At 47.4% G+C, this 18,327-nt stretch overlaps 1 protein-coding gene across 1 annotated transcript in view; it reads left to right on the top strand.

Moving 5' to 3' along the window:
* Window positions 1-1,535: 1,535 nt before the first annotated feature.
* Window positions 1,536-18,327, top strand: part of FBXO41 (F-box protein 41) — a gene marked incomplete at its 5' end in the record, with an annotated part of 32,238 nt that continues 15,446 nt past the window's right edge. The window contains 5 exons of the mRNA XM_081960370.1: window positions 1,536-2,281; window positions 9,822-10,056; window positions 13,546-13,625; window positions 14,658-15,013; window positions 16,463-16,698. Of these exons, the coding sequence (XP_081816496.1) occupies window positions 1,536-2,281; window positions 9,822-10,056; window positions 13,546-13,625; window positions 14,658-15,013; window positions 16,463-16,698 (1,653 nt within the window). The remainder of the gene's footprint in view (window positions 2,282-9,821; window positions 10,057-13,545; window positions 13,626-14,657; window positions 15,014-16,462; window positions 16,699-18,327) is intronic.

Here is an 18,327-nt window from a genome sequence, read left to right as displayed (position 1 = left end):
GAGGGAATGGGGATTTTGCAGCATCCTTCCCCTGGAGTGGGGAGGGAATGGGGATTTTGCAGTATCCTTCCCCTGGAGTGGGGAGGGAATGGGGATTTTGCAGCATCCTTCCCCTGGAGTGGGGAGGGAATGGGGATTTTGCAGCATCCTTCCCCTGGAGTGGGGAGGGAATGGGGATTTTGCAGCATCCTTCCCCTGGAGTGGGGAGGGAATGGAGATTTTGCAGTATCCTTCCCCTGGAGTGGGGAGGGAATGGGGATTTTGCAGTATCCTTCCCCTGGAGTGGGGAGGGAATGGGGATTTTGCAACATCCTTCCCCTGGAGTGGGGAGGGAATGGGGATTTTGCAGTATCCTTCCCCTGGAGTGGGGAGGGAATGGGGATTTTGCAGTATCCTTCCCCTGGAGTGGGGAGGGAATGGGGATTTTGCAACATCCTTCCCCTGGAGTGGGGAGGGAATGGAGATTTTGCAGTATCCTTCCCCTGGAGTGGGGAGGGAATGGGGATTTTGCAGTATCCTTCCCCTGCCACGCTCAGCAAGCCACACCCACACAACCGATAGTAAAAAAAATGAATTTCACTACTGGTCCAAAAGTATTTTACAAGAAGAGTACTCAACTCCTCTGCTCGTCATAAAATCCCATATACTATCAGGCTTGAAATTCTAGGCCTGGATAACCTTGAACTACGCCGTCTACCTTCCAACCTGAGTTTAGTGAACAAGATAATCTACCACAACGTCCTACCTGTTACTGACTACTTTTACTTCGACCACAGTAACACAAGGGCTATGTGTAAATCCAAACTAAATGTAATCCGTTCTAATCTTGATTGCAGGACAAACGATTTCAGCCATAGGGTAGTAAACGTGAAGAATACCCTACCTGATCCTGTTGTTAGTTCCTCTAACCCCCCATTACCTTTGATCTGTCTACTGTGGACCTTACACGTTTCTGAAGAGGGGCGTGAAGGGGCCGTGCATAAGCACACTAGTGTGCCTACCATCCCTGTCCTACTGCCCCATTTATATGTACTCTTTTTATGTGTTTATGGCTATGTTTTGCTTATTTATACCCACTTATTTGTGCCATTTTTATGTGTTTTTTTCCTATTCGTTTCCTTGTCCTTGTTGACCAATAAATAAAAATAAATAAATATTTGGGGCTGCTTCTCAGCATCTTCCCTAAATGTGCAGGGGACCCCCTGATGGGGAAGGGGTGCCTCAGAGGACATAGGAGGAAAGGAGACAATGCTGACCATCTCCTCTTTTTTTGCAGGGTTACCAGCTGTGCCCGATGCCACCCCGTCCTCCAGCTGTTCCTCTCTGTCTTGGCAGCCAGGGTGTTCCTCTCCTCTCCCTTAGTCAGCAATGACTTTGCGGAACTGGTCTTCTGTCCCACCACGCTTCCTACCAACTTCCTCCTGCCTGAGTCCCGCGTCTCGGTTGGCCAATCGATCTACACCATGACAGGGTCCCGGCAGCTGGTTCCCGGCGGAGGAGGGCTGCTCGAGAGGTTGTGTGGCTTGGGTTGAAGGATGGCCTCACTGGACCTGCCTTACCGCTGTCCGCGCTGCGGGGAACACAAGCGCTTCCGGAGCCTGTCCTCTCTAAGGGCTCACTTGGAGTACAATCACACCTATGAAACTCTCTATGTCTTGTCTAAGACAAACAGCATCTGCGATGCCACCATCTTCCCCCTGCCGACCGATGCTGCCCTCTTGAGTCCGGTGACCCGCCGGGACATCTTCGAAAGCACTTCCTTCCAGGGCAAAGAACAGCACCTCACTTGCGACCTCCTGACAGCCGAAGAGCTGGAGTCCTCCTCGTCTACCGCGTCATCCCGCTACTTTCACGAGATTGAGATCCCGCTGTCGGAGATCTTCACCCGCAAAGCCATGACTTCCTCCGCCACACCTCCGGCATCTGCCGTTACTGCCGCGGCGACGGTCGCAGCAGTGGACGCAGCTTACGAAGAAGGTTTGACCCGTTTGAAGATCCGGGCTTTTGAGAAGCTGGAAGTGGACAAACGTTTGGAGAAGTTCACCGAAGAAGTGGAGCAGAAGATCGCCTCCCAAGTGGGACGGCTGCAGGTGGAATTAGACCGCAAGACCACCGAGCTGGAGAAAGCCAAGCAGGAGAGCCTCAAACTTAGCCGCGAGAAACAAGAGCTGGAAGATCGGGCGGTAGAGCTCTCCCGCCAGGTGGACGTCAGCGTGGAGATGTTGGCGTCCCTCAAGCAAGACCTCGTCCTGAAGGAGCAGGAGTTGACCCGCAAGCAACAGTAAGTTCTCATTTAGGGGTTCTTGGGTTGATTCTCCAGACGGGAGGGCTGTGTTGGCAACCATCGTATCCAATGGTTGTACCGTCTGTTGTGTTGTTCAAGAAGTTTCAACCTCTAAGGCCGTGATGGCGAACATATGGCACGTGTGACAGAGATGGCAAGCAGAGCCCTCTCTGTGGGCACGCCGACCGTTGCCAGCTGGTCTTTGTGGGCACTGGAAGACTGGAAAACGGCCTGTTCTTGGAGCGCTTTTGGTCCTTTTTTTGAAGTGTTTTCAGGTGTTTTGGGGGCTGTTTTCAGGCCAAAAATGGCTGGGAATCAGTCAGAAAAGCCCCAAAATGACTTGAAAAGGGACCAAAAATGCCCACAAAACAGACCATTTCCCTGGCCGTTTTTTGGGCCAAAAACAGCCCCCAAAATGCCCAAACACAGGCATGCATGCACCAGCCAGCTGGTCTTCAGTTTTCCAGTGCGCGCACATTCACACACATTCTGGTTTGGTACTCAGTGCCAAAAAGGTTCACCATAACTGCTCTGAGGTAAGAACTGTCAAAAAGTATTAAGGTATTTAAATTTAGTAGCTGGAACCGTGAGGTGGTACAGGAAGTCCTCGATGACAATGGTTCCTTTAGTGACCGTTGTTATAACGGCACTGAAAAAAGTGACCTGGGACCGTTTTTTCACAATTACCACCTTTCCAGCATCCCCATGGTCATGTGATCAAAATTCAAATTGGCAATTGGTTCATATTTATGATGGTTGCAGTGATCCCCTTTTGCCACCTTCTGGCAAGCAAAGTCTCAATGGGGATGCCAGATTCCCTTAACACACAGGTTATTATCTTAACAATGGCAGTGATTCACTTAACAACGGAGGCAAGAAAAGTCATGAAATGGGCAAAATTCACTTAAATGTCTCTCAACTACAGAAATGTTGGGCTCAATGGTGGTCGTACGCTGAGGACTAGCTGCACAATGAGTCAGAGCACATAGCTATAGCTGATTGGTTAGAGAGAGCCGGCTTCTGCATGAGGCAATCTGTTCTGTGATTGGTTGCTGTGGGTAAAAGGGGGCGTTTCTTTGTTTCCCGCCTTTTTCTTCTGCCTGCTCTGTAATTTACCTCATGATGATGTTCCTGTGTGGATTTTACCTCAGGATGCTCCTGTTTGCCTATCGACTGATATAAATATAGATGATAAATATATTTATTTATCTAAAAGTACATGTCAGCATCCCTGACTTCATTTGGACACCTGGTGTGCAAATTCCTTGACAAAAAATGTCTATGGAGATTTTTAATAATCTAATCATGGTTTTTCCAAAAGGTGACTTGAATTTCTTGGTATTTTTCCTTTGAAAACGTTTTGCTTCCCATCAAAGAAGCTTCTTCAAAAACCAAGAAAGTTCAATTGCCTTTTTGGGACAACCATGACCTGGATGATTGAGAATTTCCAGAGACTTTTTATTGGCTATCAAAGGGCAAACTCAGAAACCGACTCTTCATTGTACATCTTCATATCTTCTGGGTTCGTTGGGACTACAATTCCCAGAATTCCACATAACTCAGAACGGACAACAAGTTGGAGAAATCTGGGTTAAATAAAACCATTAAAATTGTGTTATATTTAAGAACGTAGTTAGTGACAATGCCAGAGAGCACCTCCAAAGGAGAAGGCATTAATCGGGACAACCAAAGGGTCCTTGGAAGGTGGCAGTTCTGCTCCTACAGCGCCCTGGTGGGTGCAGTGGTCAGAGCATAGTATTGCAGGCTGACTCTGCATGCCACTGCTAGCAGTTCGATCCTAACTGGCTCGAGGTAGACTCGGTCTAGAAATTCTGATCATGTGATATGCTTGCAAGCGGAACAACAGTCATAAGGTCACTTTTTTCAGTGCCTTCGTCATTTCCAACGGTCACTGAATGAACTCTTGTGAGTCGGGTTGTGTTTCGAACAGGAAAGCTGCCAAGGGGAATTGCTTCTTTCCAAAAGAACGGAAGAAAATTGGAAATGTCCTAGGTTTGGGATTGACTAGCGTGTTTCATTGAAGGGTGGCTCAGTGGCTAAGACGCTGAGCTTGTCAATCAGAAAGGTCGGCAGTTCGGCGGTTCGAATCCCTAACTCTGCGTAGTGGAGTGAGCTCCTGTTCTTTGTCCCAGCTTCTGCCAACCCAGCAGTTCAAAAGCAGGTAAAAAATGGAAGTAGAAAAATAGGGACCACCTTTGGTGGGAAGATTACAGCGTTCCATGCGCCTTCAGCATTGAGTCATGGCGGCCACATGAACACAGAGACATCTTCGGACAGCACTGGCTCTTCAGCTTTGGAGATGAGCACCGTCCCCTAGAGTCGGGAACGACTAGCACATATGTGGAAGGGAAGCCTTTATCTTTGCCTTTAAAGTGTTTCAAAGTGAAATTGTTGAATTTTTTGCTTTCTTGCAAAGGCTGGCTTTTCTTTCCTCGGGGCTGCCTTGACGGCTCAGCGGTCGGAGTAAGCCTTCAGGAGGAAAGCTATTCGTGAGAGCAGACTTCTTTTTGGAAGCTGCTCCCTGTAGTAACTCTCCCTTTCCTGATCTTTATTTAACACCGGCATTTGCATAGAGATGAGAATCTTCGCTTCGTTTCCAATTAAGTCCCTGAAGCAGATCGGCTAGCTTTATTTTAAGTGCCGGTGAGGTTGTGCCATGTTCATCTTTGAAAATCGTGGAATTCTGGGGTTGGGAGGGACCTTGGAGGTCTTCTAGTCCAGCCCCCTGCCCAATGCAGGAGATCTTATACCCATGATGGCGAACCTATGGAACATGCGCATGCACCTCCCACCGGCCAGCTGGTCTTTGGGTCTCTGCTGCGCATGCCTGGCCTCAGACATATATGTTGGTTCAATGACTTGGAGCCAATCACCAGGAGGTTGTGAGTTCTAGTCCTGTCTTAGTCATTAAAGCTGATGAAGTCACTTCGGTTCGCCAGTTACCAGGAGACAGTGAGTTCTAGTCCTGCCTTAGGCATGAAAGCCAGTTAGGTGACTTTGGGCCAACCACCAGGAGATTGTGAGTTCTAGTCCCACATAGTCATGAAAGCTGACTGGGTGAGCTTGGGCCAGTCACCAGGAGACAGTGAGTTCAAGTCCTGCCTTAAGCACGAAGCCAGCTGAGTGATCTTGGGCCAGTCACTTTCTCTCAGCCCTAGGAAGGAGGCAATGATAACTCACTTCTTGGTGGAAATACAACCTTGTCAAAGGAACTGCAGGGACTTGACCAATGGAGACAATCTCCAAGAATGGGACACGAAACATGAGGCCAGTTCTCAGTGAGGTCAGAAGTTGATTGCTTAATTGCAATTTATTGAATGGGCTATAACGTCTCATTCAGCCATAATATATGAGTTACAAGCCCGAATGGAAGATATCCCAAATATGTTAGTTCTTGTATGAAGAACGGCTGCAGGAATCGGGTATGTCCAATTTAATGAAAAGAAGGACAACATAGTCGTGTTCCAATATTTGAGGGGGTGCCCCAAATAAGGGGGGGGGCTCCACCTATTCTCCAAAGCATCCAAAGGCAGGAGAAGAAGCAACGAATGGAAATTAATCAAGGAGAGAAGCAACCTAGAACTAAGGAGAAACTTCCTAACAGTGAGAACAATTAACCAGCGGAACAGAAATTGCCTCCAGAAGTTGTGAATGCCCCGACACTGGAAGTCTTTAAGAAGATGTTGGATAGCCATTTGTCTGAAATGGTATAGGGTTTCCTGCCTAGGCAGGGGGTTGGACTAGAAGACCTCCAAGGTCCCTTCCAACTCTTGTCGTTCTGCTTCTGGGCACAGCATCTTCTTCGCTACCCTCAAATAAATAAGTGAAAGAGGAGGATTGGTTTCTCTGGGGTTTAAGCATTTCAAGCATATCCTCCCCCCTTTCAGATGACCCCTCCCTCCCTGTGATATATATATATATATATAAATTCCGACCCCATTAAATATTCTGCCTGCTGGAATTTCACCAGCAGTTCCGCACTTTCCTTGTCTGCTCCGTGCCAATTAAACCGGTGCATATCTGAAAGTTCAGCAAAGAATTCCATTTTTATTTTTATTTTCTTGGCCCAGCGGAAGCTTCAACTGTTAACCTCCGTCTGAAAGTGCAGACAGGGAAGGAATGAACAGTTGATGCGTGAGAATTTACCACATAAATAACCTTGAGGAAGACCATGCTGGATAAAAGTCATTCCCCGCCCCCCCTCTGCAAACTGGGCTGTTTGGGAACGGATCCGTCCCCACACAACGTACATAATGGGCCTCTTTTGGGTTTTGCTGCAGGGCAGGCTTCCAAAGACCGGTAGTCCTCGGCTTAAGGCCACCACTGAGCCCAACAATTAGGTGGCAGAGCGAGAAACGGAGCTTTCGCCCCATTTTTTTAAACGACATTTCTTGTAATTGGTGCGAAGTGAAGCTCTGCAGTCGTTAAGTTAGGAACACGGTTGTTAAGTGAACCCAGCTTTCCCATTGACCTGGCTTGTCAGAAGGTCGCAAAAGGGGATCTTCACACACACACACACACACACACACACACACACACACACACACACCTGGGACACTGCACTGACCTCCCTCCCCACTCTCTTCCTCCTCCCACCCATCCTTCCCATCCTTCCCTTCCTTCCTTCACTTCCTCCCTTCCTTCCTTTCTTCATCTTCCTTCCTCCCGCCTCTCTCCAGGCGATCCATCCATCCTAAATTCCAGTCCTCCTTCCCTCGCTCCTCCCTCCCTCTTCTCCTTCCTCTCTTCCTTCCTTCCTTCCTTTCCCTTCCCTTCCCTTCTTCCTTTACATTTTTCCTTCCTCCCTCTCACCCTCCCTTCCTCCCTCCCTCTCCCTCCCTCCCATCTTCCTTCCTCTCCTTGCTCTCCTTCCTTCCTTCATCTTCCTTCCTCCCTCCAGGCCACTCATCCATCCCTCCTAAATTCCAGGCCTCTTTCCCTCGCTCCTCCCTCCCTCCCTCTTCTCCTTCCTTCCTTCCTTCCTTCCCTCCTTCCTTCCTTCTTTCCTTGCTTCCCTTCCTTCCCCTTCCTTCCTCCCTCTCACTCTCCCTCCCTCCCATCTTCCTTTCCTTCCTTCCTTCCTTCCTCTCATCTTCCCATCCTCCCACCCTCCCATCTTCCTTCCTTCCTTTCCTTCCTGTCTTTCTTTCCTTTCTTCCCCTTCCTTCTTTCCTCCCTCCCTCCCTCCCTCCCACTCTCTCTCCCTCCCTCCTTCCTTTTCTTCCTTCTTCTCACCCTCCCATCCTCCCTCCTTCCATCGAGGGGCAGCCCGCTCCCCTGAAGCCAGCCGGCCGAGGGCATTTGGCCCACCGCCTCTGACGGAGCCCCTGAGCCGTTTCCCTGCCGTCCATCGCCATCTCCCTGGGCGGCACCTCCGCCTGTGCTTATTGCCGCCAATTCGTCCTGGCGCTTCCACCCGCTTACTCACCTAAGCTTTTAATTAACACCCTCAGCGTTTCCCTGCCGCTTGCTAGCGGTTTAATGCTGCTCCCTTGCCTCTCCTCCCGATTTTATCACGTTGCTGCCTTCTTCCTTTTTAACGGAATATCCCTCTGGTCTGGTCGGTTTTTCCACTTTGGGGTTTCTGAGCTTCTTCAGTTGGAGAAAATCTGCAGAGACATTTTTCCATTTTTAAAATAATCAATTTTTGATTTAAAAAAAAAAACCCGATAGATGAAATGTTCAAGCCCAGGAGTTTCGCAGGCTGGCTGACCCTCGTCATCAGGAATATTGCAGGGCCTCTGGGTTATTGCTGAAGAAGCTGTCCTCGACGTACGACCACGATTCAGCCCAACATTTCTGTGGCTAAGCGAAAAACCATCGTTTTTTGTTTTTTTTATATAATAAAATGTTTTATTAGTTTTACAGAATTTTGAGGAAAAGGGTAATGGATATGTTTACAAATTTTGACAGCTACATTATGCAGGAAACGGTACTCCCCCCAATTCTCATAACTTTTACATATTAATAAACAAAATGATTATTGCTTAGCTAAATTTTGACAGCCTATTTTACCTTTATATCTTTCAATAATTTCGATCTATTTTGTATCGAACAGAAAAGATTCCCTATATCAGCAATTGCATTATTTTTCTAACTCACTTCTGTGATCTGAGTTTGCTCAATGTTGCCTCCTCCCCCCCCCCCCCCCCCCGCCTGCCAGCAAAGCCTCGGCACCTCGCCTGTCTTGTGTAGCATCGTCAGCTTTATCTAGGAGAGCTTTGTTTTTTTCCATGAAGGCCTCCTCCTCCATGGTTGTATTAATTCTGACTCTACATCGTTAAGTGTGTTGTGTTTTGTTCCTTGCACTTCTCTGTGCCTTAAATAGAGGTGGTCCTCGACTTACGACCACAATTGAGCCCAACATTTCTGTGGCTAAGTGAGACACTCAGTTAAGTGAGTTTTGCCCCAACTTTCTTGCAGCCGTTGTTAAGTGTAGTAGTGCTGTTGTTAAGTGGGGAACGGGGGTCGTTAAGTGGATCTGGTTTTCCCGTTGCTTTGCTGGTCAGAAAGTCACAAAAGGGGATCCCGTGGTCACCGCAATTGTCATAAATGCGAGTCGCTTGCCAAGCGTCTGAATTTTATTCACGGGGGATGCTGGAACGGTCGTTATGTGTGAACAATGGAATCAGCCGCTGTTTTCAGTTCCGTTGTAAATTTGAACGGTCATTAAATGAACTGTTGCGAGTTGAGGACTACCTGAATTCACTGGCAGGTAGTCCTCAACTTACAACCAAAGTTATAACAGAAATACACACACACACACACACACACACACACACACACCAAAGGAAGTTATGACTTCATTCCGAAATTCTGCTGTCTAAGCGAGTCCCACGCATGATTTATCACATTTTTGCCGAAAATTCCTTTGCTTCCTTCCAGTTTTCAGCAAAAACGCCCCAAAATGAACAACCTTTTCGCTTAATGACTCTAGATTCGTTTAACGGCCATGCGGGTCTGCTTAACTGCAAAAAAGGTTGTGCAATCAGGTCTGACTTGTGATGAATCCACTTTATCACCGTTGCAACTTACAACCGGAATGATGCAGTAGCCGATCTGGTTGTTAGCCAAGGACTGTAGGTCATCCTCGACTTACGACCTTTCATTTAGTGACCATTCAAAGGCAGTGAAAAAAAAAGTGACGTGACATTTTTCACACTTACGACCGTTGCAACATCCTTATGGTCAAAATTCAGGCCCTTGGCAACTGATTCATACTTGCGACGGTCGCCGTGTTCCGGGGTCATGCGCTCCCCTTTTTTTTTGCCGCCTTCTGACAATGGGGAAGCCCGATTCGCAGAACAGCGGGGTTACTGGCTTAACAAGGGCAGAGATTCGCCTAACGATGGTGGCTGTAAGGAAGGTCGTAAAATGGGGCAGAGCTCACTGAACAACGGAGGTCTCAACGAGCCCCGGAAATGTTGGCCTCGATTGTAGTCGTAAAGCGAGGACTGCCTGTACCTGTACGTGCCTTTCCAATCCAGGGTCTGATTGCTCCTCTTCTCGCCTGCAGGGAGGTCATCCAGATCGACCAGTTCTTGAAGGAGACGGCCGTCCGCGAAGCCAACGCCAAAGTCCGCCTCCAGCAGTTCATCGAGGAGCTCCTGGACCGAGCCGACCGAGCGGAGAAGCAGCTCCAGATCATCAGCAGCAGCTGTGGGACCACCCCCAATTGCAGTTTGGGAAGATGTAGCATGCCGGGGTCAAAAAACGGCAGCCGGGGCGCAGCGCATGAAGCCAAGGGCGAGGTACGTTTCCCCCAAGAGACAGAGACGGTGGTGTCAGGCAGGACCTCCACTTCCGACCCGTGAGGAACAATTAGCCAGTGGAACAGCTTGTCACCAGAAATCGTGGGCGCTTCATCACTGGAGGTGTTTAAGAAGGGACCCCTAGACAGTCACGTGTCTGGCATGGTAGAGGGTCTCCTGCTTGAGCAGAGGGTTGGGCGAGAAGGTCTCTCTTCCATCTCTTCTCTTCTCCTCCCTTCCATTCTCTATTCTTCATTCTATTCTTCATTCTATTCATGGGCACTCCATCACTGGAGGTTTTTAAAAGGGGACTAGACAGTCACTTGTCTGAGATGGTATAGGTTCTCCTGCTTGAGCAGGGGGTTGGACTAGAAGACCTCCAAGGTCCCTTCTCTTCTCTTTATTCTCTTCTCTTCTCTCATCTATTCTATTCTATTCTGCATTCTATTCTGTTCTATTCTATTCTATTCTATTCTATTCTATTCTACTATTCCTAATTCTTTATTCTATTCTATTCATGATTCTTTGTTCTATTCTGTTCTATTCTGTTCTATTCTATTCCATTCTATTCTATTCTATTCTTTTCTACTATTCCTAATTCTTTATTCTATTCTATTCATGATTCTTTGTTCTATTCTGTTCTATTCTATTCTATTCCATTCCATTCCATTCCATTCTATTCTATTCTATTCTATTCTATTCTTTTCTACTATTCCTAATTCTTTATTCTATTCTATTCATGATTCTTTGTTCTATTCTGTTCTATTCTGTTCTATTCTATTCCATTCTATTCTATTCTATTCTTTTCTACTATTCCTAATTCTTTATTCTATTCTATTCATGATTCTTTGTTCTATTCTGTTCTATTCTATTCTATTCCATTCCATTCCATTCCATTCTATTCTATTCTATTCTATTCTATTCTTTTCTACTATTCCTAATTCTTTATTCTATTCTATTCATGATTCTTTGTTCTATTCTGTTCTATTCTGTTCTATTCTATTCTATTCTATTCCATTCCATTCCATTCTATTCTATTCTATTCTTTTCTACTATTCCTAATTCTTTATTCTATTCTATTCATGATTCTTTGTTCTATTCTGTTCTGTTCTATTCTATTCTATTCTCAACTCCTCTGGGTTTCTTTTTCTTTGCTCTTTCTGGGCAACCTCTGGCATTAAAAGCATAAAAGTCTGTCAGCAAGGCTTACGCGGTGTGCGTCAATGCGAGCAGGGGCGATGTGGGTAAATAGAAACTTCATGTTCAAGAGCATGATGCAATAACAGAGTTGGAAGGGACCTTGGGGGTCTTCGTTTCCAACCTCCTGCTCGAGTAAGAGGCCCCCTACCATTTCAGACAAATGGTTGTCCAATCTCTTCTTAAAAGCTTCCTCTGTTGGAACACCCACAACTTCTGGTGGCAAGGAGTTCCACTGGTTAATTGTTCTCACTGTTAGGAAACTTCTTCTTAGTTCCAGGTTGGTTCTCTTGATTCGTTTCCATCCGTTGCTTCTTGTTCTACCCTCAGGTGCTTTAAAGAATAGCTTGACTCCCTCTTCTTTGTGGCAGCCTCTGAGATACTGGAAGACTGCTATCATGTCTCCCCTAGTCCTTCTTTCTCTTAAATTAAACATACCCAGTTCCTGCAACCGTTCTTCATATGTTTTAGCCTCCAGTTCCCTAATCCTCTTTGTTGCTCTTCTCTGCACTCTTTCTAGAGTCTCCACATCTTTTTTACATCGTGGCGACCAGAACTGAATGCAGTATTCCAAGTGTGGCCTTACCAAGGCATTATAAAGTGGTATTAACACTTCACGTGATCTTGATTCTATCCCTCTGTTGATGCAGCCTAGAACTGTGTTGGCTTTTTTGGCAGCTGCCTCACACTGCTGGCTCCTATTTAAATGGTTGTCCACTAGGACTCCAAGATCCCTCTCACAGTTACTACTACTGAGCAAGGTACCACTATGCTGTACCTGTGCATTTTACCTAAATGTAGAACCTTACTTTTGCACCAAGGGGAACATTTGGCTCATATTTATACCCCGTGGCAAACATTTAGTTTTGCTCCAAGCTCCTTCAAATCTACGTTTCGATCTGTGAAAACATCCTAAGATGATTATTTCTTCTTCTTCTTCTTCTTCTTCTTCTTCTTCTTCTTCTTCTTCTTCTTCTTCTTCTTCTTCTTCTTCTTCTTCTTCTTCTTCTTCTTCTTCTTCTTCTTCTCCTCCTCCTCCTCCTCCTCCTCCTCCTCCTCCTCCTCCTCCTCCTCCTCCTCCTCCTCCTCCTCCTTAAGCAATTGTGCGAGACTAAACGGAACGTTTTTCTCAGCCTCGGCTCTGATAAGGTAGATTGGCAGGCTTTAACCTGTATCCTTGGAGACTGAGTTATACAACAAGTTGCATAGTTACACATAGTTACTGAGCTATGTGTCTCCCCATCTAGAGAGTGTAGTTCAGCAGCCATGTTGGAAGGAGACGGCTTTTGAAAACAAAATGGTTCCTAGTCCTGAAATACGGCCCTCCCACATTTGGGATGTTGGACCTTTTGTTAAGTCCTCTGCCTTGTTCCGATCTCATCCAAGTTAAAAGTAGATGGTCAGCAGCCAGGATCTCTGTGGAGCAAGAGAACCAATTAGAAGGATCTAATTCTCCAGTTTTCTTAGGAATTCAAACATTCCGATTCAGAATAGAGCTGGAAGGGACCTTGGAGGTCTTGTAGTCCTACCCCCTGCTCAAGCAGGAGAACCTATATCATTCCAGACAAGTGGCTGTTCAGTCTCTTCTTGAGGACCTTCAGTGATGGCGTAACCACAACCTCAGGTGGCAAGCTATTCCGTTGGTTAATTGCCCTCACTGTTAGGAAATTCCTCCTCAATTCCAGTTTGCTTCTCTCCTTGATCAGCTTCCATAAATGGTTTCTTTTCCTATTTTCAGGAGCTTTAGAGAATAGGTTGGCTCACTCTTCTTTGGGGCAGTCCTTCAAATATCGGGACAATTGAGAGAAGGTTGAATCAGTGATTGGGGATTCTCCAGGCAGTCTGTAGGTGACTTGTCCACCGTTATGCAATAAAATCAATATTTTAAAATACAAGTATATGAAGGAAACTCCTGTTTAAATCATTAACAGGAACAACTTGCCACGAGAAGTTGTGGCTGGTTCATGACTGGAGGTTTTTAAGAAGAGACTGGACTGCCATTTGTCTGGAATGGGGCTTGAGCAGGGGGTTGGAGTAGAAGACCTCCAAGGTCCCTTTCCAGCTCTATTCTGATTGATCGGTTGGGGGGAGGGGAGACAAAACTGTGTTAAAAAGAGCATCCTGAAGTGTTGCAATCATTATCCACATGCAACGAAAGCCAATTTGAATTCCTGCTCTTTGTCATCATCTATACATCTGCGAAGGTGGGTGGTACCATCTGAGGAGCAGGAACGAGTGATTGAATGGACGTGGGGCGAAGTGGGGTGACCTCCCTGTTGTCTCTCCTTTCAGAGGGACAAGCAGTCGATGGCTGACACAACTCCGCACAGCTCTTATGCCGTTTCCAATCAGAGGTCATCATCCAGCACTGGGTATGGAATCAACTCACAGTTTGCGCTTCTCGTGTCTGGTCGTTTCCCTTGTTCATTTTCTATTCCAATTTAAAAGCATTAAAAACAGTGGGTCCCCAACAAAGATGGCATTCAGCCAGTTCTGTCTGGTTCGGGAGAGCTTGTAGCGGTAGGTGCGGGAGGCTCTGTCCATCCGCCCTCGTGTAATGTGAGAGCTGCACAGACCTTATCAGGCTTGGAGAGCTGCCAGGCCGATCTCTGCAAAACTTGGCAAGGAGTCTCGGAGAGTCACAAACCAATGAAGCGAACTAATGGCCTCCTGCAAACTCCACTCCCCTTTCGTTCCTCTTTTATTTGCTCTGGGAGGGGCCATTCATCGTCCACCTGTGGCCTTACTCCAATAGACCCCTGTTCTTTAGCTGTTCCCTTCGCCTGGTAGCTCTGCACATGCGAACACTGGGAACAGGCTCCACCTGTTCTTCTGCCTCATTGATGTCTGACTCCGAAGGCAGCTGATAACTGTCAGACGGCCCTGGCCCCCTCTCTGCCTCTGACACAGAGCCCTCATCTGAGCCTTATCTGGCTTGGAGAGGTGCCAGGCCGATCTCTGCAAAACTTGGCAAGGAGTTTTGGAGAGTCCCGAACCAATGAAGCGAACTCATTGTCTCCTGCAAACTCCACTCCCCTTTCGTTCCTCTTTTATTTCCTCTGGGAGGGGCCATTCATCGTTCACTTGTGGCTTTACTCGCAAGTCGACCTTGTGCCTTAGCTGTTCCCTTCGTCTGGCCACAGTGGGAACAGGCTCCAGCTGTTCTTCTGCCCCACTGATGTCTGACTCTGAAGGCAGCTGATAACTGTCAGACGGCCCTGGCCCCCACTCTGCCTCCGACACAGAGCCCTCCTAAGAGCCTTCCCCAGACTCCAGGACTGGCCCAGGTTCCTCCCCAACCTCCTCACTGTCCAAATCGGCCGCCAGCTCTGCTGGCCACTGACGGGCCACAACACAAATATTCTCCTTTATTAGATTCCAGATTTTTGAATGTTTAATTTCAGGGCGTCCAGCTGCGCCAAAGCAGTCTCCCAGAGTTCGGGGTGCTACGACAGCGACAGCCCTGAAGCCTATCACGGGGGCGAGAACAGCAATGGGCCCTCCTACCAGTCTCGAGGCTCAGAGAGCGGCTTTGACCGGCCCGGTGGGGTGCGCAGCTCGGCTTTGCGCAGACAGGCCATTCAGAATTGGCACCGCCGGCCGTACCGGAACAGCACCGAGGGTGAGGAAGGAGACATTTCCGATATCGGATCACGGACCACCGAGTCGGAGGCGGAAATGTGGGAGCTGGAACCAAGGGTGACCCCTGAGGTCCAGCAGGTGAATTTCTCCAGGCCAGGACACAATTCCAGGATGGCAGGTAGAGTTATGTCCACTGAGCAGACCAGGGTCCCATAGAGGTAGAGGGTTAATCATCAGTTAACTGTAACAGAATAACAGAATTAATAATAATTGTAAGTTGAGGACTACCTGTATTTAATCTCTCAAAGTCTGCACCTCTGTTTTGATGATACTCATAAACTGCGCTGTTCTGACCGAGGCTTCCCCAAAGCATGAAACCGACTCCTCGTCCCAATAAAACCCCTTTTATTTAGTTTAAAGTGAATTCCTCTCCAGCAAACTCCCGGCCAACCTTCTTTCATGAGATTTCACAACTACAGATCTTTATCAGGCTTGGAGGGCTGCCAGGCTGGTATCTTCCAAACTCCATGCTGTAGCAGCAATTCCTTGGCAAGAAGTCAGGAACGGATCTTCACCCGAATGAATGGAACTCATGGTCTCCTGCAAACTCCACTCCCCTTTCGCTCCTCTTTTATTCCCTATGGGAGGGGCCATTCATCATCAACCTGTGGCGCTACTCCAGTGGTGGGTTTCAAAATTTTTTAGAACCTCTTCTGTAGGTGTGGCCTGCTTTGTGAGAGTGGCTTGCTGGCCATGTGACTGGGTGGGCATGGCCAACTTGTAAAATGTGGTGAAACTCACTTAACAACGCTCTTGCTTAGCAACCAAAATGTTGGCTCAGAAACTCTGGCATTTGAAGCACGCAAGTCTTAAAGCTGTCAAGTTACAAGACCCTTGCACCCCAAACCCTTTAGAAAAAAAAAAAAAACCAGGAGTATTTAAACTTGACAGCTTTAAGACTTGTGGACTTCAACTCCCAGAATTCCTCCTCCAGTCATGTTGGCTCAGGAACTCTGGCATTGAAGTGTGAAAGTCTTAAAGCTGTCAAGTTACAAGACCCTTGCACCCCTAACCCTTTAGAAAAAAAAACCCAGTAGTGTTCAAACTTGACAGTTTAAGACTTGTGGACTTCAACTCCCAGAATTCCTCTTCTCGCTCTTCATCTTGATGATGTGCGGACGGGCGGTGGGAGGGAGCTGGAACTGGTTCTAAACTGCACTGTAGATTTGTGGAACCTCTTCTACAGAAGAGGTTAGAACTGTCAGGAACCCAGCCCTGATTTACTCCCAAGTCGACCCCTGTTCTTTAGCTGTTCCCTTCGTCTGGCAACTCTGCGCATGCGCACACTGGGAACAGGCTCCAGCTGTTCTTCTGCCTCACTGATCTCCGACTCCGAAGGCAGCTGATAACTGTCGGACGGCCCTGGCCCCATCTCTGCCTCCGACACAGAGCCCTCGTCTGAGCCTTCCCCAGACTCCAGGACTGGCCCAGGTTCCTCCCCAACCCTCCTCACTGTCCGAATCTGCTGCCAACTTCCCTGGCTGCTGACGGGCCACAAAATGTGCAGAGTTTCTTGACAATGAAATGAGCGGCATATAAATATAATTAATAATTTTTTACGTCCCAGCCAGGTCCGATGCTGGAAAAGCGGGCCGGACGGAGAGGGGAAGCGCCTCCCGTTCCAACGAGGTCATCAGCCCAGAGATCCTGAAGATGCGGGCTGCCCTCTTCTGCATCTTCACGTACCTCGACACCAAGACTTTGCTCAGGGCTGCGGAAGTCTGCAAGGACTGGAAATTTGTGGCGCGACATCCCGCCGTGTGGACCAGGGTATTGCTGGAAAATGCCAGAGTCTCCTCAAAGGTAAAACAGAGCTTTCTGCTCCCGAGATTGGAGGTTCTTTGCTTTTATTAGAGGTACTCCTCGACTTACAACCATTCATTTAGTGACCAAAGTTAACATGGCACAGAAAAAAGTGTCTTATGACTGTTTTTCCTATTTACGACCATTGCTGTCAGGTTTCCGAAAGATGCCCTAATTGATTCATGAGCCTCGAGCCAAGTTTCAAAAGAAAAACAGTCATTTATTAGGAGCACCATTTTGGCAATACCTATTGCAGTCAGATCTGAGCCTCATTTGAATTATGGCTGAACTTTACCCCTGTTCCTTCCCTCCCCTCAGTCTGTATCATAAATCACATTCTCCAATGAGGTGCACCCCTCCAAAGCCTGCTGTAGTAATCTGAGATCCGACTCTAGCTGAAGGTATGCGTGGAATGCGCTCCCCCCCCCTTTCCTCATCATGGCAACTTTATGAGTTGACATTTACAGCATCCCCATGGCCAGGTGATCAAAAGTCAGACACTTGGCAACTGACTCATATTTATGACGGTTGCAGTGGCCCCGGGGTCACGTAATCCCCTTTTGCGACCTTCTGACAAGCAAAATCAATGGGGAAGCCAGATTCGCTTAACAACTGTGTCACCAACTTAGCAACAGCAGTGATTCACTTAACAACTGTGGCATGAAAGGTCGCAAACGGGGCAAAACTCAATCATTGTCTCACTTAGCAACATAAATTTAAGTCGCGCCCTAACTGTATATACCAGTTGCCAAATATCTCAATTTTAATCATGTGAACATGGGGATGCTACGGCCATTGTTGTAAATCGTTCCCCCCCCCCCCAGTGACATTGTAACTTTAAACGGCCACTAAACGAATGGTTGTAAGTCGAGGACTACCTGTGTGATATTTGTGTCACAAGCTTCTCAGAGTCTCTGAGGGTCTTCTCGATGTGGTGTGAACTGATGTTCCCTTTTCTCCTTGTCCTGGGCTGTCATTCCAGCTTCCAAGTCGAAGCAAAAAATTTTTGCACATCATTCTGAAAAATGTGGCTGTGTTGAGGTGGATTTGCATGGAATATTTATTTTCCTAATGGAGTCTGGATTTGATAGATGGCTTATACTTTTTTCCCCCCAATTCAATATTTGCTTTATGATAATTGCCAGTTTCTTTATTTATTCGCTCTGTCCCAACTTCCTGCTCATTGAACGCATGCCAACTCGCCTTAAAGAACAAAACTTAACATCCCATTTTTTTAAAAAAAACAGTTAAAACTAACTATTCATGAACTCAAACGCTCTGAAAAGAAGGCCTTGAATTCCGATAACAAGGCCTTTTCCTCTGCATCCTTCAGAGCTCCCTTAAAAGCAAATTCGGTTCCAAGGTAGCTTATTTCTTAAACGGGCCCTTTGGACCCAAAGGGACCAAAAAACCAAGGCCTTGAATTGTATCTAGCAAACAATGTGCACAATATGCATGCAATGTGGTGCGACATGGTGCTGTTGTGGCCCGCTAGCGGCCAGTGGATCTGGCAGCATATTCAGCTAGTGAGGAGGCTGGGGAGGAAGATGGGCCAGTCCTGGAGTCTGGGGGAGGCTCTGATGAGGGCTCTGTGTCGGAGGCAGAGAGGGGGTCAAGACCGTCTGACAG

Source organism: Natrix helvetica (assembly GCF_964273705.1).
Source record: "Natrix helvetica genome assembly, chromosome: 7".
NCBI classification, from domain to species: Eukaryota; Metazoa; Chordata; class Lepidosauria; order Squamata; family Natricidae; genus Natrix; species Natrix helvetica.
The sequence above is the reverse complement of the archived record's forward strand: the minus strand, read 5'-3'. Positions and strand labels throughout refer to the sequence as shown.